This window comes from Tamandua tetradactyla, chromosome 8 (assembly GCF_023851605.1).
Source record: "Tamandua tetradactyla isolate mTamTet1 chromosome 8, mTamTet1.pri, whole genome shotgun sequence".
NCBI lineage: Eukaryota > Metazoa > Chordata > Mammalia > Pilosa > Myrmecophagidae > Tamandua > Tamandua tetradactyla.
In genome coordinates, this window is record NC_135334.1 from 78,426,207 (window position 1) to 78,450,285 (window position 24,079).

General features: G+C 39.8%; 1 protein-coding gene across 1 annotated transcript in view; it reads left to right on the top strand.

The window, feature by feature from the left end:
• LOC143645194 (uncharacterized) overlaps positions 1-20,854 on the top strand; it is a 77,257-nt gene extending 56,403 nt beyond the window's left edge. Inside the window, 6 exon segments of the mRNA XM_077114763.1 lie at positions 7,530-7,798; positions 10,609-11,061; positions 11,651-11,746; positions 12,408-12,638; positions 18,407-18,429; positions 19,647-20,854. Coding sequence (XP_076970878.1) covers positions 7,530-7,798; positions 10,609-11,061; positions 11,651-11,746; positions 12,408-12,638; positions 18,407-18,429; positions 19,647-19,911 — 1,337 coding nt within the window. The 3' untranslated portion in view covers positions 19,912-20,854.
• The last annotated feature ends 3,225 nt before the right edge of the window (positions 20,855-24,079 follow it).

Genomic DNA, 24,079 nt, shown 5'->3' on the forward strand with positions numbered 1-24,079 from the left:
TATAAGACATTCAATCTGAGATAGTGATGGTCACCTTCAACTTGAGCATCCTCAATCCAGTCCCATTCACCTTTCTGAGAATTTGAAGACTGGAGAAGTTCTGCATCTGGATCAGGATTCCCTTCTTCACTATACCTTCTGGTCTTTTCAGGCAACAGTGTTCTCTTCTACCTAATTTCCAGGGAGTACAGTCTCCATGAACCCATGTGCAGTCCAGTGACTTCTATGTGCCTCTCTCACTCCCACTACTTGCAGTTATCTTATCTCTGTATTGCCATTGCACAGGTATATTACAGGTGTCGGATGCAGGAATCAGATGGTGTACTTGTTCATTTCATGGGTATTTGAATTGAAAGGAGATGCACTCCAAGAGCTGTATATAAGGAACTGCACCAAAGGACATTCATTCACACTCTGATGTGATTGAGAAGATAAGATCCTGGACTTTGAACTGATCACAGAATGGAAATTGAACTTTGTGAGGTGTCATGGAACAGGGTGAATATGTTTTGAATGTTTGAAGAAATACGCATTATTGGGCCAGATGGTGGACTGTTGAGGATTTTGTTTTCCAGCCATTGCTCAAACAGTTTCTCGTAACCTATATACCCTTCTGCAATATGACAATTCACCAGGAACTACAGTCTAAATACTCTTCCTTGTGTCTGGGATGGCCTTTGAGACTTGTTTGGAAAATAGGATGCAGTACTTGTGACAATTGAGGACATCTGAAACTTGGTTACAAGAAGTGATACAGCTTCTCCATCCATGTCTTGGAACATTTAATTCTGGGACACTCTTTAGAATACAGTCACCACAGATGGAGAGTTTCACAAGGTTTGGTTAAGTAATGTTGACAGCCCCAGATGGGCTTCTAGTTAACTAGCATCAGCTGCACCAACTCTGGTACAAGCTTAGAGATGTCCATAGCTTCATCCAAATATCTGATTGCAGCCACACGAGAGAGAGAAACTAAGTGAGAATTACCTAGCTGACCCCAGTAAATCTACAGTTATAGTACATAATAAAATATTTGTTCCTTTGATCAGTAAGTTTTGGTGTAGCTTGTTTGTTATGCAACAATAGACAGGAATAGTTCTGACAGAAAGGGAATAGCTGTATTCTGTACTCTGTACTCTGACACTTCCTCCTAAACTCTTATCCTTATCTCATCTACTCATTAATTCCTATCTCATTAATTCCTTAAAATTACCTAGAAGTTTCATTTACACAAGTAAAGGTAAATTTTCTATCATCTCAATTTCAGGCATTTTAATCCCAAAATATCACATTCTATCTTTGCACCTCACTTCTTCTGGTATCCTAATTATATAATCTTTCGACTCCAAAGCAGTGATATTACCTTTTTAAATTATTCATTTCTCTCATTGCTCAATTTCTGTCTTTCTTTTTAGGGAAAGAAAGAGCCAGCTTTCAATGTGGGGAAGGGTGGCCTTGTAAAAATGGAGAATTTCAAAAGGGCTTTGCTTGTTTTTTGTATGGACCACCACCTAGTCTGAGTGTAAACCCATCTCCTTATTGCATGTTTCAGATTTTCCACCTGGGCAGGGGGAGGCAGGATCCTATCATTTTGAGAGGTGAACAAAGGTCCCTACCTCTCCCTTCTCAGAGGAACCTATGTGATGGAAAATGGCATCTAGATATATCACTATACAGTGACCAGAAGTTTTTCAACTCTGGGGACCTAGAATACTCACTGGAATACAAACACATGGTCTGCGCTCACTGGGATGGAATCCCAATGATCTTCCATTTGCTACAAGGATGATAATAGGCAATTTATTGATCCTGGTTCCTATTCTCTCTTTACTGTCCATTTCAGGTTGGTTTTTTAGCTCAGAATACACAGACACTCTTCAGTGCACTGTGTCTTCTTTAGTGCTATGCATCCTCTAATAGAGGTGACTCTCATGTAGTCTTATCTGGGTGGGAAGTGGTACATTTTTTTCTCTTCAGGTTTGATTTGCCACTGAGGCCCTACAGGTCTATTCCTAGAGCCTAAATGTTCTCAGCTCTTGAAAATATTGGAGACAATAACAAAGCTGAATTATCTTCAAGATATGGGGATAAATACACTAATTGTACACAAATAACGTCAATTTCCTTTCTTTCAGTGATAGTATTACTCTAAATAGTCATCTTGAACAAAATCACATAATTTTAGTAAGCTGATACCGAATGTAGTTCACGTGTGATGGATCAATGCTTAATATTTTGTAAGAAAGCTAAAATAAAGGGGATGATGCTTTACAATGACAAATTTGTCCTCAGTTATTCTCAGAGACTTCAGGTCTTACTCTTCATCAAGTCGCTGATGTTGATTTGCATTTTCTGAGGCCCCTTTAGTGACTTATGGGGCGGGAGCTGCATCTAGGGACTTGTAGTCTGAAAATCCGAAGGCTGTGTTGGATATGTTAGTCTCTATTAGCAGATCCCCCCCTGACTTGAGTCCTTTCTTTTCCCCACTGAGCCTATTCAGTTTCAAAGTACCACTAGCTGGTATCATAGGTGGAGACAACTGCAGTAGTATGTGGTCTTCTCCACAGCTGGGGCAACAACTTCAGGGTTGAGGAGGTATCTCAGCCTTTTCCGGTCATATGTAGTGCTTTCACTTCTCCTACAGGAGAAATTTTGTCTTTGAAAGAAAATATTAGGCAATAACATATACTAAAATAAACTGTTAGAAGTAAAATGTGATTACTTTACACAAATTTTCACCAGATAAAAGACAGCCCAGAAAAAACTGAATGATTAATGAGTGGTTCATTACAGAATACTAAGAAAAAAACAATTGATACACAATTCTAGGATAAGTTTTTAAATTTCTGAAAAATTAATCATCTTTTGAAAAATAAAATTATTTCACTTCCTGCAAAAATGAGAAAAGTGCCATAGCACCATGACAACAAAAGGATATGCAAGATTACGAAACTATAGGTCTCCAAAATTCATAGATTAAATGAGCTTTTGAAGGCCCAGGTTTCTTGGTCAGTTTGTAATCATGGCTAGAAAAGAAGACTGACTTGCCTGCCCTGCTTCAGGAGCAGGCTGTAAGTGAGGAGACTTGGTGAGGGTAAAACCACAGATATCTCAGAAATGTGATAATTTGACTTGCAAAATATTGTGTTTTTTGTGGCCATCTAGATAAATTCCAACCTCTCTCTTTTGCCTTGAGGATGGCAATCTAACCAGGTCTGCAGCCTCTGTTCTAATCAGTCACCTCTTTTGAACACTAGCCCACTCCCTCAAATTACCCACAGATACCAGAAAGCACCAAACTCAGTCATTCATTTGCCTGGATGATGAATGCTAGGGGTACAGCTCAGAGGAGGGTAGAAAACTAAAGGAACAGTTGTACACAAGAGAGAGTTTCCAAAATTGACATCTTTTTACCTTGTTTTTACTTGGGATAACTATAGTTATCATAGGCAGTGCTAAGAAACAATACTTGGGCCAGTTTCCCCCAATAGTAATGTTTGGCAAAATTATAGTATGATATCATAACCAAGATATCGATGTTGATATAATCCACTAATATTATTTAGGTTTCTCCAGTTTTACACATATTCATCTATGCTTTGTGTGTTTTTGTGTGTGCATGCCTGCATTGAAATTTTTTTGTTTTTGGACAATATTGTAAAGAAAAGAGTAAAATTAATTTTCTAAATTTTGCTCCTTTTTTATTTGGCTTCTTTGCTTTCTTACAGATGAATTCAAGACTGCTTTAAATATTCTAATATATGTCTTTTATTTGTTTTTTTCAGTTGAGAACCTAGATTTCATTGATGACTATTACTAATGGCTGTTGACATGTTTCTTGACATGTTCCCAGTCATAGATGCAAAGCATTTCTCTTTGACCATTAAGTGTGAAGTCAGCAATAGGTTTCTCCTGTTTCCCTTTATCAGACTGTTATTACTAATTTTGTAAAATGTTTATTCTGCATGTATTGAAATGAACATATGGATTTTCCCCTTTTATTTTTTTTATTTTATTAGATTTTAATTTTTTCTTCTCTTATTTTACATTTAGATATTGATATTTTTAGTGATTATTCTGTGATTTACACACGTTATTCATGCATATCATCAAGGCTCTGGTCATTATTTTCAGATTGTATAGTTTTTATTGCTCTACCTTTACATTTATTTAGTCTATCTTCAGTCATCTCTGAACTACTGCTTTAAAAAAAAATTATTAGTGAAGTTGTGTTTTTACAGAACAATGATGCATAAAGTATGGGATTCCCAATCACTACCTGTAGTAATTAGGTAAATTTGGCCAGGTAATGGTGCCAACTTGTTCTGTTGTTGTGGACTTAAATCATTAGCATGTGAAACCCTTCTATGGCTGATTACATCTGCAGTCCGTGAAGGGGACTATCTACTGCAGTGAGTGATGTTTAACCTAACTAGCTGGAGGCTTTAAAGGAAAAGGCAGAAGAGTGAGAAGGAGCTCAGTACAGCTCAGCTCAGACCTCAGAGCTGTATAGATCTAGAAGTTTGGAGATGCAGAAGGGACACACCCCAGGGGAACTTCCCCAACTCAGAAGCTAGGAGAGAAGGCAAGTAGACATCGCCTAAAGATTCTCTACTTTAGCGCATTTTTGTTGTTTTTTTTTTCTTTTTTGCTTTGAAAATGGTTTCAGCACTTTACATTCCCACATAATTCAGAAAGGAAATGATGATATTATGGAATATATCTTCTTGTCATTTGCAGGAGAAAGAATGTACTAGAATGAAAATATGTGGTGTGGAAAGCACCGGGGTAAGTTAGAGGTAGTGATGCTGGTGGCCAAAGGAGATGTGTTCTCTCATCCAAAGAGCTCTTCTATTCAGTTCAGTACTTCCTTTCCCAACCCTCCTACAGTACACATTGACTCTTTTACTCCTCTTGTGAATCTCTAAAATGACACCATACCCTGGCTCCATAGAACCAGTGGTTTCACTGCGCACATCTGGATCTGGTGTTTGCCTGAGATGTAGGCATTGCTTGAATGTGAGAAAGACACATGTTGGGGATGGATGTTTAGAGCTGACTCTCTTAGGTTCCCTTCTCTATAACTGCCAAGAATTTCCTTTTCCTTATTTTTTTTTTCCAGCAATTGTTCCAGCTTGTGACTAGCTCTGCTACCTCACTCAATTTCCTGCAGGACAATCTACAGTTGTCCACTGATTTCACAGGTTCTTCTTTGCTAAACATGAGTTCTCTGTGTGCTTCCTCCCCAAATGTTACTTCAACTCAGAGTCCAGCACACACCATACATTTCAGTGTAGATTGAGATAGGACAGCGTTCACTATAAAAGCCTTGAATCATGCTGCAAATTGTAATTCGTGCTGCCTTGGGAGTTGTCTGGAAAAAGACTAAAAGCAATTGATCTGGAAAATGTGGGAGCCTTCAGAGGTCAGGAGGGACTGGGCTGATGTCCTGGGAGCCGTCTCTGAGGCATTTGATTTGAGGAACAGAGAAACAAGTGGAGTAATACGAGTCTATCAGGGACCAGAAAACCTGGGCCAGCAGGAAGGTACCACGCTTGTTCTCATACTACCACACAATTTATCTTCTAGCTGCATATTCCATATTCCTGCTTACCCTATTCTCAGTGACGAGGGAACGATCGATCCTCCCTAGGGCCCTGCGGGTCCCATCTAGTACCTACAAGTCTTACTCGAGTGGAATCTAATGAAAGATCTCCCTCTTTGGACCATGCGTGGTATTTTAACACCTCCTGAAAAAAGCGTGGGCAAAATGAGAATTCCATGGTTAGAATGCTGCGGGAGAAAGGAATTAAACACAAAGCACTGAGGTAAATCTCTGAGAGTAAACCTCTGTAAGATGAGAAATATTGTTCATTAAAATCTTTCAGTTTATATAAATATTAATTCTCCAGAATTTCAATACGTACCACAGTAGTTTGCGTTCACATCAAGAACGCCAATAGAACAGGTTATCATCAGGATGTTCAATGCAATTAAAATGATGTCTATAGCTATATATCTCTTTATCTGTTTACTTAACTATTACTCCCTGTATACTACATCATGTAATCAATTTGAGATAAAAAGAACAAAATGTCAAGGTCCTTGTCTGCTTTTACGAAACAGAGTTTGAGAATTTAGCATGGGTATGAGGGATTCTCAATGATAGCAATGTGCAATCAATAATGATGGTAAAGGGAAAACTGCTGCTCTATGAATACAATCGGTATAAAATTGAGATGAGCAGAATCATTAAAATTCGAAAAATAGTATCGGGCGGGCCGCGGTGGCTCAGCGGGCAAAGTGCTTGCCTGCTATGCCGGAGGACCTCGGTTCGATTCCCGGCCCCAGCCCATGTAACAAAAAAAAACGGAGAAACAGAATACAATAAAAACAAGAAAATGTTTAAAAATGTTTCCCTTTCTTCCTTCCTTCCTTCCTTCTATCCTTCCTTCCTTCTCTCTGTCTTTCCTTTAAAAAAAAAAAAAAAAAAAAAAAAAAAGAAAAATAGTATCAACCTATTAGATGGTAGAACAAACTCCACCTATTCTCAAGAAAGTGAAAATGATCATATGACTCAGTTATGCAAATAGAGTTCAGTTTCTGCCTTTTAGTTATGAGTCAAAAAAGTTTGTAGTGAAGATTAGCTTATTATTCAGTGAGAGACAATACACAATTACCTATGCTTTGAATCCCCCGAAGTTGATTTGTATTCACCTTTCATGTCTCACAGGTTAATGTGTAGAGGTGCATTGGCCAGAGACCCCAGCAATGGATGCTCCATCATCTCGTACCTGGACCACCTGACACATGCTGTCAGAACAAGAGCAGAGGGACAGTAAGACACAAAAGCATTTGCAGTAAATGAAAATCTTTCAGTTCTACTGTTTGAGTGATGGTATAAAGTTACCAAAAGGGGATAAAGGAGAAAAAGTTATAAAGGTGTGAGCATTACACATATATAGTACTATCTTACCATCTCTGCTATTACCTGCCTCGTTAGTTGCTGGGTACAGGACACTGACACAGTTGTCCCTCTATTAGTCCAGGAAAGCCTTCCTGTTTTGGCTGCTTGGATAAAAAGCAGAACATGCTTATCCACAAAGAGACTCCTAAGATATTTGGACACATCTTCTCCAGAGACTCACATACTGAAGCTTTATCAAACTTACTTTCCTACTCACACTGACAACTGCTTATACTGCCCAAATATCAGCCCAAATTACACAGAGCTTTACAGCTGATGATTTCCTCCATCAGATTCTGTATTTTAGGGGGTCAGATATGAAGCCTTTATTGATCATTCATTTGTCCCCAGTGACTTGCACAGGGCCTGACTATAGGGTAAGCTCAACTAATACTTGGAGGATTGAACTGACATTCTGAGTGTTCAGGTAAGGTTGTGGGGAAGATATCGTTTTAACTCAATTTTTTCTTAATTCAAATATTCTGTCCTCACTAGAAATGACCAGCTTTGGAAATGTTAACCAAACATGTCCTGGAGGATAGGCTGGAGCTTTGAGGAGAAGATGGCACCCTGAGCCTGAGCGGAGGTTGTCCCTCTCCGGTATATACCTGGGGCCTGAGACTAGTTGGGGTAAGAATAAGAACTCACTCACTGCCTCGCGGGGCCGCACCCGAGGGCAGGACGTCTGCCAGCAGCCCGAAGTGGCGGCCTCTCATTGGTCCTCAACTTTCACTTTCGATTTCCTGCCTTCAACTGAGAACTCAGCTTCCGTTTCTCTGCAGCAAACCTCGGGGAAGTCTTCTGCGCAGATCGGGCGCGCTCCAGGTTTTGGTGAGTGATTCCTGACCACGCTTGGCCCTGTCCTGCCGTCTGGGAGGTTTGTGGGAGGCAGAGGTGCGAGAATTCGGGATGAGAAAACTGTCTGTGCCTGTGGGAGTTTGATCCCGAAGCTGTGCTGAAGGAAAGAGAGCCGGATGCGGGCGGCTGCTGTGACTGCAGGCTCCAGGACCGCCTCGGTCTCGGGAGCGGCGCCCGGAAAGAAGGAGGGTCTGGAAGAAGTGAAGTGCTGACTTCTTTCCTGGACTGACCGCTAGTTCTCCGAGCTGAGTGACCCTCTCTCCTTATTATTCAATAGGTTTGATTTTCAGACTTTGCCAGGGGGAGCCAGAGTCCTCTTTTTTTCGGAGATGGAAAGTCCCCGCCCCCCTTTCCTCTCCAGAGAAGCCGGTGAGATGGTTTCCCTGTTGGCTGTTTGTGAAAGCCCACGCGGTGCTGAGGGCCGGCAGAAATGGGAGCCCTCACCGGACTCTGTGGGAGGGAAGAGGGTGCCAGGGGCTCCGCCAGGGTGGGTTGCTCCGGATGCTGATCCTTTCCTTCCCTCCACACCCTCTGTGCCGCTCACAGCCTTCTTCACAAGCTTCAGGTCGCTTAGACTGCTCAGGAACGGCAAGGTGGAAGAAGTGGCTGCTTCCTATGTTGCAGACTGTCCTGTGGTCGTGTCTCCCCCAGAATGTTGGGGCGCAGGGAACTTGCTCTTTCTTCCCTGAGTGCTTTGGCTCAGTTTTACCTCAGGAGGCTGGTACGGCCCTCGGGTGTCCCCTTTACTTAGAGCTTTTTTTCCATCACTCTTCATTTAGATACACATTTGCACTGCACATTACCTCAGTTTCTCTTTATCCCTTCCTCAGACGTGACGTAGGGTAAAGAGTTGGTAATACCTCAGAAAAAGCCCATCTTCATCTCGCCTGTGGGCCCTTTGCACCTTGATCCTGCTGTCGCATTCTATTCTGATGTGTCCTTTCCTTTCTCCATCGTTTTAGATTTGAATACAACTGCCTTCTCCTGAGTCTGTGCCTTACAGGAGGACCAGATCGTACCTGCTGGATCCCATCTGTCTCCTCAGGGACTAGAACAGGGTCAATACAATGAAAGAAATGGATTCATATTTATTTTTAAAAGTTTCTGCAAAATTTAATTTCGTAAGAAAAAAGCATGTGGCAGAGTGAGCAAATTGTAATTAACATCCTTTCAAAACACAATAAATAAATTTTAAGTGCCTCCAAGAGATTACATTCTGGGGCAGGAACAGAGAGAAATTCAACAGTTGGTAAAAAAGGTGGCTCGGGCAATGAGATAAAATTAAAACGACCAAGCAAAAGGTTTGGATTAGGGCTCTATTTCCAAAGGGTTTTGCAATCGTAACTAGATTTCAGGTTTGGTCATTGTGAAAAGGTGATATTAGGTGGACTGTTTAAGGAAAAGAGGGATATAAGTGCTCTTAGGTGGGGTTTGTCTGGAGTGGTCAGAAACCCTCTGGGAGGCCAGGGTGGGTTGGAGAGCAGAGTGCAGGGGGAGGAGCCGGAGGTGGGTCAGATGGATGAGACGTGGGAGGAGTGGACCATGTGGACGTAATCAGACAATTGCAAAGAAAGGCTTCACTTTGGAGGGCATGGCTGAGCAGAGGAGTGGCGGGACTGACATCTGTTTTGACTCACTCTGGCTGATGGTGCGCGCACCGTGATGAGCACAGACTGCGGCAGACCCATGATAACATCAGCGAGACCAGTGGGGGCTATTCCTGGAGTCCACATTACAGATGCAGGTGGCAGGGAACTAATCAGAACATCCACAGGATTTTCTGTGAAAGGGTGGAGACTTGGGGTACCTTTATTAATGTGTCCCTGTGTTAAAAGTGGCTTTTCTGGTACATGATACCAGAAAACTAGACTCTTAGAATTTATTCATGTGGACCAGTTTTAGCCTTTGCCTCTTGAGGGGGGCTGCAGAGTGAGCTCTGAGGGGAATGGAGAGGAGTTGCATGCCTGTTTTCTGGAGACTCATTTTACTCATCTGACCTGTAGAGGTACAAGAAGCCTCTGTACAGACATTCAGGATCTAATTAGATAAGGGGGCTCAGTGTCTAGCTAGGTCTCATCCTGCTCTGAGGTACACCTCTACCTTTGTACCACCCCTGAATAGGAACATGCAGTTTTTCTCACTGTCTGTCTGTCCTTGATGGGAAGGATTTCAGAGGTGGCAATGCACAGGATTCATTTCAAGGAGAGTGAACTTTAATAGGCTTTACTTCTGATGGGAACTTATGGAAGAACTGATCAGGAACTGTGTATTCAGCACATGCATGTATATTTTGTGGTGAGAGTTTAGAAGGTGCTTGGAGGACTGTAGTCTAATGAACAGTAGAGGTAGTCCAAAGAGCTGAGTCTGGTCTAAGGGATAGGAGGACACAGGACACCCTGATTGTCTTTGCTTCCTTCTACTTAGACCATTTCATATTGTAACTCAGGTGAAACTGGCTGAATCATCACATTTAAGAGTGAGCCTAGTTCTGTGCGGAGAACTTCCTCTGAATTTCTAGTGAGGAGATCTCAGGGATCAGAGTAAGAATAAAGGAAAATAGCTCTCTTGTTGATAAGGATGATACTTGTCATGTGACCTGAGCTGGGAAAAAGGTGTTTGAAGTTATTATGGAAAGCCGTTTTTTACCCAGCCATTGAATTCCTTTCCTTCTTTTTCTCTCCTTTCTCTTCTTTCAGTATTTTCATGTTGGCACATTCTTGATTTCTGCACAGTCAATATCTTTTGATTCCCACCTTACTTATCCTGCCCCTTTTATCATGCAGGAATTTGTAAGCAAGAACAGAGCAGCCATTATGGCTTCAGAAATCCTGGTGGACATACAGGAGGAGGTGACCTGCCCCATCTGCCTGGACCTCATGAAAGAACCTATGAGTCCAGTCTGTGGCCACAGCTTCTGCCAATCCTGCATCCCGAGGAATAGCACAACATCAGAGATCAGTGAAGAAGGGCAAAACAGCTGTCCTGTGTGCAGAACTATCTATCAGCCTGAGAACCTCCGGCCTAATCGGCATTTGGCCAACATAGTGGAGAGGCTCAGGGAGGTGGGATTGGACTCAGGGAAGCAGCCAAAGTTAAGTCTTTGTGTGCACCATGGAGAAAAACTCCAGCTCTTCTGCAAGGAGGATGGGAAGGTCATTTGCTGGCTTTGTGAGCGGTTGCAGGAGCACCGTGGTCACCACACGCTCCTGGTGGAGGAGGCTGCCCAGGAGTACCAGGTGGGAACCCAAGATGGAGGGAGACAGGGCAGAAAGTGTAACCTGATGGGAAATCTCTACTTTGTGTCCTACTTTAATGATTTTGTCACCATGACACAGGCCTGCTTTCTCTTTCTATACCTTTTGTTCATTTTCGAAGGCCTAAATGACCCTTTTGTGCATTTCATCCACTTAAATAAAGGATAAGCCTAGAGTACAGAGTCATGGCCATGCATAGATTATTTTGTACTTTGTCCAAGAAGGGTGGAGATTTAGTATTTCAAGATTGTTCCTCTGAGCACAGTGCAACTGGAGAACTTGGTGGTTTGAGAGGAAAGAATGTTCCTTACTGCAGGAGCAGTTTCTTCTTCTAGGCTAAGATAGAATTAAGCTACTATTCTGGCAAGAGAGTAGTGACTTTTACTGCTTGGGACTTAAAGAATATTTTCACTTCCTCAAATTTTCTTCCAACTCAAAAATTCTAATTGCCTGCCTCACGATTTCTGTAATTTCTCATTGTCTGAGATTTGCCTGAATCTGCCCTAATTTATCCTCTATCCTGGTGCAAAGAAAGCCATTGTTTGACTCTGGTGTGATTCCTTTCTCACAGGAGAAGCTCCACTTGGTTTTGGAGCAGCTGAGGAAGGACCAGAAAGAATCTGAGAAGTTGGAAGCAGACGTCAGGAAAGAGAAAGCTTTCTGGAAGGCAAGAGGAGACTCTTCTTGGGGGAGTTGTGAGAGGCATCAGGGCAGCACCTTTGGTCCCAGTCAGAAGGAGACCTCTTCCTCTTTGTTTCCTGATAGTTGATATGTCTAAAAGTCATCTGATTACTCCTGTTTCAAATCCCGTCCCTGAGAAGGGCTGGAGACTGGAAAATATATATGTCACAAATTATATTTTGGAGTTGAGTATATAGAGGGACTTCATAGGTGGGTGAATCCTGTGTTCTATTCCTCTTGCGTTGTTTGACCCTGTGGCACCTTACAGGGAAGATCCTGGGGTGGTCCAGAATTCTGTCTACAGGATTCATCACTGAACAGAGAATAAATGAGGGAGGTGGTGGAAGGTAATGCTGGAACATAGGAGTATCCTCTGGATACTTGCCTGCCAACCAAGCCTACCCAAGAATCCCATTTTGAGTCAAGATGAATCTTAATGAGATAAACTTGAGGCCATTGGTTTGGAATGTGAAGAAGAGAAAATAATAGGAAAAACAGCACCTCCCAGGAAAGAATCCCATGCTTTTAAGTCCCTCTCCTGTAGGAACTCCCCAGACTAAATAGTTCCCTTCCTGGCTCCCAGACCATTGAGAATTGAGCCTTCCTGATTGACTGGCTCTCTCTCTCTCTCTTCTTCATCCCGGAAGAATCAGATACAGGATGATAGACAACGTATCCAGTCAGAGTTCAATCAGTTGAGAGGAATCCTGGACAGTGAGGAGCAGAGGGAGCTGCAAAATCTGGCAACGGAGGAAGGAAAAATTCTGAATAACCTGACAGAGGCTGAGAATGAGATGGTTAAGCAGAGGCAGTTTGTGAGAAAGCTCATCTCAGATGTGGAGCATCGGTTACAGGGCTCAAGGATGGAGATGCTGCAGGTAAGACTGGGGAAGGAGACTTTGTATCTGAGAGTAGGAAAAAGGAAGATTTAGTTTTGTTCTTTTGTGTGTTGCTGAGCTCTTTCCAATGATATCATTGAGGTTCCTTTGGCCCTGCAATTTCTCTTCCTTGTATCTATTTCAAAGATTAAAGGAATAATTGGATGCATGAATAGCAAGAAAAAATCTTTTTATTTAACTTATAAAATGCAATGCAAAAATTAAATCATGGAGAGAAGCTCCTTTGTATCCAGTAATATGCTATAAGCCCCTCTTGTGTGTGATCTGGTCTTAAGCATTTGTCACTCATCTCTTAATTTGACTTAGGCACAAGCAAACACATGCACTTTAGGTTCCAAAAGGTGTTATTTTGTTTTTCTTTTATTTATAGAATGAGGTAGAATTTGTCCCATCCTGTTTTTTTCTGGAAAAAAAAATCATGAAGGATTGGTATATTTATTCTTTAAACATTTATTAGAATTTACCAGTGAATCCATCTTAATCTGGACTTTTCTTTTTCAGTAAAGTTTAGCAATTTTAAGTTCTTTATTGTTTATTTAGAGTTTTATTTCTTCTTGAGGTAGTTTTTGGTTGTGTGTGTCTTTAAGGCATTTGCTCATTTTGCTTAATTTGTTGGCGTCAAGGTCATCACACAATTACCTTATCATCTGTTTAATTCCTGTCGCCCTCAGAATAACATCCCCTCTTTCATTCTTTTTTTTTTAATTTTTAATTTTATTTTTTTAAATACCAAAAAACACCTAACAAACGCAAACATTCCTATTTTGATCATTCCGTTCTACATATATAATCAGTAATTCACAATATCATCACATAGTTGCATATTCATCATCATGATTACTTCTTGGAACATTTGCATCTATTCAGAAAACGAAATAAAATGAAAACAGAAAAAAAAATTGCGCATACCATGCCCCTTTCCCCTCCCTTTCATTGATCCCTCTTTCATTCTTGATTTTGGTGATATATTTCTTTTATTTTCTCGGTCAGTTTAGTTAATATTTGTAAATTTTTTTTAATCTTTTCTAACAACTAACTTTTTGGTTTCATTGATTTTATCTGAATCTGTATCTTTTATTTCTGTTGTTACGTTTATTATTCATTTTTGCTTTGGATGTGGTTGGCTGTTCTTTTTCTTCTTTCTTAAAATGGAAGTTTGATTTTTTTTGAGACAGAAGTTTAATGGCATAACTGCATTGCTTTGGCTGTATTCCAGACATTTTGACTGTTGGAGTTTCATTTTTGTTTAAACCAACATATTTCCTAATCCTGTGCAGTTGTTATCCATTGAGTTTTTGAAAATGTTTTTTTTAATTCCAAAATAATTTGAGAATTCTTAAATTCTTCTGTGGATTTATGTTTAATTATTTCAATAGATTTAAATGTTTTGAAGCTTGTTGTATGGTCTAATATATTGTGTATCCAGGAAAGTGTTCCATGTGCATTTGGAAAGAATTTAATTTATTAGTGAGAATATAGATATTACTTAGGTCAAGTTGGTTAATAGTGTTGTCCGTGTCTTCCATATCCTTAGAGATTTTGTACTAGTTATTCTAACAGTTATTAAGAGTGGGTTATTAAAATCTCCAGCTATCATTGTTTGTTTTTTTCTCTGTCTAGTTTTTACAGTTTTGCTTTGTGTATTTTGAAGCTCTGTTTTACCCACTTGTCTTTTGTCTTTTGTGTGTGTATGTGTCAGGTTGTATTAAGGCAGAAGTTCTCCAATCTGTTGCTTGTCAGTCACCTGGAAAGCTAATTATGAACTCCAAGGCCCAGGCCCACTGTAAGCTTTTCCATTTTCATTTCTCAATCCCTTTATTGAGGTATGATTGGCATAAATAAGCTGCATCTGTTTAAAATATACAATTTTAAGACATTTTTTAATACCTCTTTTTCTCCACTCATGACTTTGTCAGTCACTGATCTTTTAAATCCTCTACAGTTCTGCCTTTTCCAGAATGATATAGTTGGAATCATTTAGTAGGTAGCCTTTTCAGACTGATTTCTTACGTATAACAGTGAGCAGTTAAGATTCTTCCATGTCTTTTCGTGGCTTGGTAGTACAGTGATATCTTTTATTACTGAAAATATTCCATCGTATGAACACAAATTGTTTACCCATTCACCTATTGGAAAAGTGGCTTACTTTCAGTTTTTGGCAATAATGAATAAAGCTATCGTGAACGTTTTTGTGCATGTTTTTGTATGGACGTAAGTTTTTATTTATTTATTTCAGTAAATAACTAGGAGTCGGATTTCTGGAACATTTGTTACGTCCGTGTTTACTTTCATAAGAAACTGCCAAACTGTCCTCTAAAGTAGCCATACTATTTTGTATTTCATTAGCAGTCAGTGAGAGTTCCTGTTGCTCCATATTCTTGACAGTTTGGTATTATCAGTGTTGCTGGTTTTATTCATTCTAGTAGCTCTGTACTGCCATCTATTTTTGGGGGGAGGGTATGGGGGGATGCATGGTCTGGGAATCGAACCCAGGTCTCCTGCGTGAAAGGCAAGTATTCTACCACTGAACCACTTGTGCACCCTTGCTGTCTCACTTTATTGATTCTCATTTCCCTAATTATATATGCTGTTGAGCATCTTTTCATATTCTTATTTGTCATCTGCATATCTTTAGTGATATGTCTGTTCAGATCTTGTGCCTGCTTTTTTTGTTTGTTTTTTTGTACCTGCTTTTAATTTTGTTGTTTATTTTCTTATTGTTGGGATCTTAAGTGCTCTGTCCATGTGGAGGTGGAGTATTGGGAAGGGAAAACATTCTATAATTTTATGATTCCATTTCAGATTTTTTAGTGTTCCTGAGAATTTTTTCTGTGAGGAGGAGTTTCTTCTGAGAAATTTCTTAATGTTTTTTTTTAAGGTTACAGAAGATCAGAGTTTTATAATTGTGTTTTCCCTAGATTAGATAAGGCCTTGATGAAGGAATTTCCCTTGAGAGCATTTTGGAGAACTGAAATATCTGGGCATATTTTTAAATGGGCGTATTTCAAAATGGTGACTCTCTCCTTCTGCTGGAAGTGTGGGGGCAGGGTTAGGTTTGGGGGAATGGGTTGTGTTCTCTGACCCTCACCGTGAAAATGTGGCAGGGCCACTGAAGGTAAAACTCAACAAATGGATCCCCCACCCTCTTCCCACAATACTGGGTCCTGAGGAGATTATGTCTCAGGGTAGTTCACACTCGGCCTCCAGCCATCTGTGGATGGTTTCCATGGTTCTGGTTCCAGTGGTTTCTGTTCCTGGTAAGTGCTGCTTCTCTGTCATTTGTCCTTCTCTCTAGTTTTCTGGGTGGCAGTTTGCTTTATGACATCAGTACTCCGATGAGTCTAAGAAGAGCTGGGATTTTTTAGTTTGTTCAGTATTTCTCTTGTTATGTGGGCAAGAGTGATAATGTTAGAGCTCTTTCTTATGAGAACAAAATAGCTTTCTATTTTTACGATATTGCCAGTTTCTGATAGCACCAAATTTTAGGAGCTGACATAAGACTTTTTTTGTAGCCCTTTGCTCTAGTTCCCTTGTAAGCATTAGTCAGCACTCATGTACTTGCCATCTCCAGGCAGCGATCTCATATGTTTATACCATCTGTTCTGATTCTCACAGACATTCTTATTACTCCTCAAAAGGTACTTCCACTTGATTATCTTCTCCCCATCAGTTTTCCCATATTCGCTAATAAAATCTTTCAATCTCAATCTTAATCTTCCTTTTCTTTTGTGTTTATGAAAGTGACACTGCCATTCAAAATAGCCTGAATTAAGCCTGGAAATTCCAGGATGACCTGGGACTAACATCAATATAAGGAGAAGAGGTGCTCAGAAATGTTATGCCATGGCATTTGCTCTCTTCTGACAAGTTATTTCTGAAGCCACATAGAATCCTGGATATTTTATGTGTTTGCTCTACCATGACCTACATCCCCAACTTTTGTCTATTCAAGCCAATGTTACTTGGCATTTGCTCATTTGAAGTAGAAATAATGCTGAGGAATTTGAAAATGATTACTTGGAATTGGGAGGCTATAAATAAAAGGTAGGAACAAGGTGGTTCTTATGCAGTCACTGGTTTTATACTGGAACTTATACTTTATTTTTAATAAAGCTTGAATATCTAAAGGCTTGGCTTGTGGCTGTATCATTTAACCTTGCAAAGGACTTATAAGATTCTCATTTCAGTCAAAATTACTCTTTTAAAACAAATCGAATTTTGCTAAGAGAGCTCTGTCTTCCTTAAATAGTTCAAGTGTTCTGCCTGAAACCATAGTTAGTGCAAACCCAATATCCATTTCCTTTTTTCAGTAACAATACATGAATTTCCCTTTTATTGATAACCCACCACTCATACCTCACCTCAGTCCATGGAGTTGGTTGTAAGAAAATCAGTAGTGTGACAGATGGATTTACAATCAATCCGTTAATATATGCAATTCATGTGTTTCCACTAAACAACACAGTGATTCTTTTAAGATACGTACCCAATCCATTTTTCCTCAAAGCCTATTAGGCCTCAGAATTTTATTACAACTTAGAGAGTTTCTCTTCTGCTGGGAATTATATCAGGATACTCAGGTTTCCTTCATATTTTGTCCAAACATAAAGTCAACATAGAGGGAATAATAGAATTTAAGCAAGGACATAGAGCAGTGCCTGATAAGAAGGTTGTAGCTTCAAAATTTAGCCATGACTAATGTTATAACTGCCACTCTAAATCCTTTTTTCTACTTAATTCATCGTTATTTGTTTTATGCCATATACACTCCCAGTACCCTAATACAGAGAATAAAATAATTTTTGTATCTATAGACCCAGTTGTTGACCTAGTCTTTGGTGACATGGAAGAACAAGACTATGGTAAAGGAGAGTAAATCTATTGCTACATATCTTTTTAGACAAATAAATATCATCTGTGATGATGAAGAAGAACAATTAGCCAAAAGAAGTTATGGAGTTGGACTAAATGGCCTTGGACGAGACTGGAATTTAGATCAAGCTGTTGTAGGTTTTAGGAGAGTGTCTGAATGAGTACTGGTAACATGGACAATGGGATATAAGGGTAGAGTCTGTGTAGCCGTTGAATAGAAAGTTAGGTAGTAGACAAACTACGTTTCTCATTTCTGCACTTCACTAATTTATAACAAATATATGTGTTGAATTTAAGGGAGTGGATGAAGTAACTTATAGTGTATAGAATGAGAAGAGAGAGGCTTGAGAAACACTTATATTAGTGTTTATTTGTTTATTATTAACTATTTATTAGTGTTTTTATTAGTTTAGTTGTATCTCTGCAAAAATAATGTAAACTTCTTGAGGACTGTATTAATTGATTATCTTGGATTCCCCAAAGATTGGGGTAACATTTGACAAATAATAGTATATCACTTTACATACTTTTGTATAAATGAAAGAAGAGTGAATTTAAACCCGTTCAAGGGGAATCCTATGTATTTGGGAAAAAAAATATATAGACCTCTTCCTTGTAAATGCGTCCCATGTTCGCACTGGACTTCTTGACATGCTTCCACCAGTATTAAAGCTGCTGCTACCTTTTAGGGAACCTAACAACCTCTGATGAGTCTTTAGCTGTTACTGATCTGGGTCTGGTGTTTACGTTTTGGCAGAGTGATCATCTCTCTAGTCCCACCAAATCAGGGAGGCGTAGTTGGATTGTAATGAGGATTTTTTAATTGGGGAGAGGGCCAATTCCTCCCTGACTCATGCTTTCTCTCTTTTCCCTAGGATGTGAATGACGTCATGGAAAGGTATGCATGGGAAACCAGGGGTGGACCTTTTGCATTTTAAAAAGTGGTTTGAGGGCAGCCCGTGGTAGCTCAGCAGGCAGAGTTCTTGCCTGCCATGCCAAAGAGCCAGGTTCGATTTCCAGTGCACCATGCAAAAAAAAAAAAAAGTTTGTATCCTTGAGAATTATCAGGTTCAACTAGAATGAAAAACTTTTCAAGGCAGGAAAATTTGAATATCCTTTTATTCAAGTTTCTGGTCACAATCGTGAGTGTTCTGTGACTATTGAGAATGAACCAGATTCAGGGTAACAAATTTGGGTTTTGGGAGGTCAATCCTTGGAGCAGTGAGGTTTTTAAGGATGAAATGTAACAGCATAAAAACCGTGTGACATCATACTTTTTTTAAATATATATTTCTCCCCTAGGAATACAAGAGACCAGATCTTTTTATGCAAATCATTTCCATAAACGTATTCAAATTACATTTCCACAAACAAATCTAAATCATAGGGAATAATATTTTGGCCCTAGTGCCATCAATTGATCCATCTTGTATAGAAAGGTGGCATCTGTGTCTAAAATTGCCCACCTGCCTGGCAGCACCAAACCCTTTAAATCACATAACATTCAGGCTTCTGTTAGTCTCATGTTCATAACTTCTTTAGCATGTGTGTGTAACTTTTTGCCAGAGGAACTGAAATCTTAAATGTCATTCTTAGTCCTTCCTGATGGGAAGACTTTCAGACTCTTTGGCTTCTCCAAATAGTATTCTCACAGTTGATATATCTTAATGCCTCAGCATACAGGTTGTGCAGCCTCGCTTTCTGACTATCTTCCTGGGAACCCATATCTATGGCAGGGACATTTTGACACATTAAATGTTCCTTTTATTTATTTATTTTTTTAAAGGAACCAAAATTTTTTGGTAAATCCATTTTTTCATATAATTTCAAATGGTTTCTCAGAGTTAGAGAGGGAGATGGTAATTATTTCATTTTAGAAGAAAGAAACTGCTTTGGAGAGCTTAAGACCCCCCAGGCCACTCAGAGAGTAAATGGAAGGGTGGACATGAGCACATATCTTCTGACTCCAGTGTCAGAAGATTTGCTTCTCCCCTCTCAGTATCCTAAGGGAAGATCATTCAAGTGCATCAGTGGGGTATAAAGAGAGGAAGTCAGAGGTGTTGAAGGGACACAAGATCAAAGGTATGGGGTCAAATCAAATTTTGTCATCCCTAGGAGTAAGGGTTTGACCCTGAAGAAGCCAACAAGTCTTCGAAACGAGCAGAGGAGTGTATTCCGAGCTCCAGATTTGAGTGCGATGCTGCAAGTGTTAAGAGGTGAGGAGAAACTCTCACTGCTGAGGCCAGAAGAAGAACAGCCAGCCCTTTCCAGGGCTGAAGGAGCCTACTCACCTGCAGAAGCCCATCTCCCCGATCTATCGAGGTCATTGAATGATGCTGTGTTTATTTGGAACTATCGTACTCAATTATTTAACATCTAAAATCTTTGTCATGAAGGATGGTATTTCTGGTCCTTTGTCGTAAAAGGTTTATTTAAAAGGCTTTATGTACAATAGAATTTGAAAAGGGCTCAAAAACTTGCTAATTGAATCCATGTTGGTCTCATGCAAAGAGGATGTTTCCCCTGCCCCCTGGAAGAACCAACTCCACCTTCCAAAAGCAGAGGAAAAGATGGAGAAAGGCAAGAGAAGGGGGCAGGGCCGCAGAGGAAGCACACCTATCCATTCTCTACAGTTTCCCAGTTGGGGTGAGTGGCCAACTGGCAGCTAGAGTCTGTGGTCCCCTCCTCTCGTCTTCCAGGTGGTTCCTTACAACCTTTGAAAGCCAAGGCCTCTGGGATACATTGGAGGTAATGCTTTTGAGAGCCATGGAGGTGCGACTGCCCTCTGCAGGTGAAGCCTGCTGAAATCCCACCACAGCTTCTAGAGTTCAGGGGAGCTATGGAAGGCTCTGCTGATTTCTCATTTTTCAGGTACCAGAAAAGACTGTCAAGATTTCTTGAGTTCTTCTTTGATTAACAGGTCTGTGTGTGTGTGTGTATGTGTGTGTGTATCACAGTTAGATTTTCTTCTAATTCAGATATTGCCACAGAGTAGCCTTATAAAGTAAACTAAATCCTGTGGAACTCATTTGTAAAATAGTATAATGAAACATACCTGATGGAATACTGTGAAAATTAAGCAACAACAGTGTTTTTAAAAAGTTCTTCCCACTTCCTAGCATGTTAACACTAAACCATAACAATGTGTATTAAAATTTTTTGGAGTCCCTTTCTCTATGACTTGAAATAACTGATTCAAAGTACGTACTAGTTTATTTTCAAAATGACTACCTTTACTTTGTAATAAAAAAGAGTAACTTGATTAAAGAGACATTAAAAATATCAACTAATTGTAAAATAAATATTTCAGCATTGTAAAAACATCTTTGTTCTTATTATCTTCATAGCCACCTGGACTTATCATTGTAATAGCATCATAATCTGATAATATTGAAAGTTTATTTGATAATTCTTTCCTTTTCCTGTAGTAGTTCTGTTTCATTGAAAATCATTGTCTCTTTCACCCAACTTTAAAAGTGATTATTCCGAGCAGTACAGAAATGGTCAGGGTATTCTTAACGGATCTCTCAAACGTGGTTACTTTGGTCAGCCTCACTCAAGCAAGGTAGTTTTCAGGGATGTAGTTTTCTTTGGCCAGTTCTTGTCATCCTGTGAGACAGAAGGGGAAATATTTCTGCAGTAGATGTTCATATAGGGCTTTGTGGTAACCCTGTGGCTTTTGGCATTTTAATCTACTCTGCCCCAAATGTTTCTGAACTGGAAAAGTAAAAATAATGGGCAGCTTCTCCAGGTAGTTTCTATCCTGGTTCCATCTTGGTCAAAGGAATTCCCAAGTTCCCCATCTCTGGAGACTTTTGGTTAAGGGAAGGCATTGCATGTATGACATTTGCAGTGTCTCCCTTTTTATGTATATACACAATCCTTTTTCTTATATCATCCATGGGAAACTGGGAAAAATCAATTCCTATAAATTTTCCCTTTGACCCTTGCATTCAGTCCCCTTCACTGAAAATGGCTAGAGTCTTACTCACTGGAAATATCCTGAATTCTTGACTTCAAGGGATGCTCATGTCTTTTCATTCACCAGGAAGCCCAGTCTTCAGTTCAGAGAGGACAAAGACCGTATCTGAATGCTAAAAGACACTCTCATTTTAATAGGTTGTGTTAGTTAGATTCAGTTGTCAACTTGGCCAGGTGAGCATACCTAGTTTTGTTGCTGCGGACATAAGCCAATAGTATGTGAACCTCATCTGTTGCTAATTACATCTGCAGTCGGCTAGGAGGCGTGTCTGCTGCAATGAGTGATGTTTGACTTAATTGGCTGGTGCTTAAGTGAGAGAACGCAATGTAGCACAGCCTAAGCAGCTCGGCATTCCTCATCTCAGCACTCGCAGCTCAGCCCAGGCCTTTGGAGATGCAGAAAGAAGTCACCCCGGGGAAAGCTGTTGGAGCCCAGGGGCCTGGAGAGAAGACCAGCAGAGACCATCCTGTGCCTTCCACGTAAGAAAGAACCTCAGTGGAAAGTTAGCTGCCTTTCCTCTGAAGAACTAAGAAAATAAATCCCCTTTTATTAAAAGCCAGTCCATCTCTCGTGTGTTGCATTCCAGCAGCTGGCAAACTAGAACATAAGTCTTCCTGGCTCCAGAGCTGAAGCCTTCAACTAATAGAGTATGGGACCTAAACGTTGTTTCCATTTATAATTCCTCTTCTTAGAAGAAGATCAGAGAATATTTCCTATACTCAAACATCCAGTGCGTACCAAATGAGGATGTGCTCACCATGTAGGTATTCTAGGGCTCTCCCTTCCCCAGCACCTCTGAAATTCTGAGTGGCAATTTTACTACCTTGTGTGTCTGGGATGTTAGGACAATGCTGGGCCATTGATTGATGAGGTGGGTGAACACAGTACATGGGCTCATGACTATCTGAGGGCCTAAACCTTCAGGCCCCAGGATCATCCATGGCCTAAGTTCCAGCAGCAGCATCTAGAGTCATCATCCGTGAGGATGAGCACAAGTTCCTCAGCAATGGGGCCCTGAGATCCTCATTGGAGTATTGAGGAATATTGTAATTGAATTCTATCCCAAAAAGTTTTAAAATCTCGGTAAAATGAAAAACTTTTGACAAAATGTCTAGCTTTGGTTGTCCACACTGCTTGTGAGAATATCCAGAATTCAACTTGAGGAAGTTGAATTTTCCCCCTTTGTCACCATTCCCTGAAGAGGACTTTGCAAATACTTTTTTATTCACTGTTCAAATCACTCTGGGATTTATGGGGCATCACTGGACAAACCAATAAAATCTCATGTCCTACTCAAGTTTCTATGTACTTATGGTGTTCAATTAAGCTGTCTACATAAGTTATATTAGGAGATGCACTAGTCAAAATAAAAATTTTGTACCAAATGAACATTTTTTGCTTTAGTCTCACACATAAGTTAAAATTTTAAAATATGAATTACCATCTATTTTCAGCACCCTGTAGTAATTACATTCCTTTGTTCTTCCTCATGCAAAAACATTTTTTAAATTTGTACACTTAGTCACTATCATTATACACTCCAGGCATTCCTAGATTATACCATCTCAGTCTTTATCATCTATCTTTCTTTCCAATTTCATTTGTGCCCCCAGCTCTCTTCACTCTCATTCTCACATTCAACTTCATTCAGTGTTTTAACATGCTTATATTACAGTTAGGTAGTATTGTGCTGTCCATTTCTGAGCTTTTACATTCAGTCCTGTTGCACAGTCTGTATCCCTTCAGCTCCAATTACCCAAATTCTCCAAGTTTAGTCACTAATGTCAGTTCATATCAGTGAGACTATACAGTATTTGTCCTTTCGTTTCTGGCTAATCTCACTCAGCATAATGTCCTTAACGTCCATTCATATTGTTACATACTTCATAACTTTATTCTGTCTTACAGCTGCATAATATTCCATCATATGTATATGCCACAGTTTGTTGAGCCACTCGTCTAGAACATTTTCTTTTGATAAGAAAATCAAGATACAGAACATTTTCATCATCTCAAAAAATTTCCTTAGGACATTTTAAATCAACCCATCTCCTTGCACCCTCCAACCCCCAAGCAACTATTGATCTTTGTCTCACTCTAGGTTAGTTTATTTTCCTAAAATATCATATAAATATAATCATACAGTATAACTCACTTGTGGCTGGCTTCTTTCGCTCTTCAGAATATTTTTCTTCATTTTTTAAATATAATTACTGCATAATTTTCCATTATGTTAGCGTGTGTGTTTCACCTGTAGGTGATATAGGTGATAATAATATAAAAGAACAAAATGTTGATAAAATCATAGGTAAGGGTCAAAATGTTCTGAAGTGGGAAAATGAAAAAAGACAAAAAATTTATCTGAATCAATTTTCTTTCTATCTTAGAGATTAGACATATGTTATCCATGAAATGGATCGGAATCCCAAACCATCACAGTAATTCAGAATTGAGTCCCTGGGGTTATAGGTCGAGATAACAGGAAGGATAAGCAAAGGAAAAAAGTAAAGAAGGAAGAGAGTAGTTCGAGGGCCTCTCGCACACCACAGCACAGGAAAATAGATGA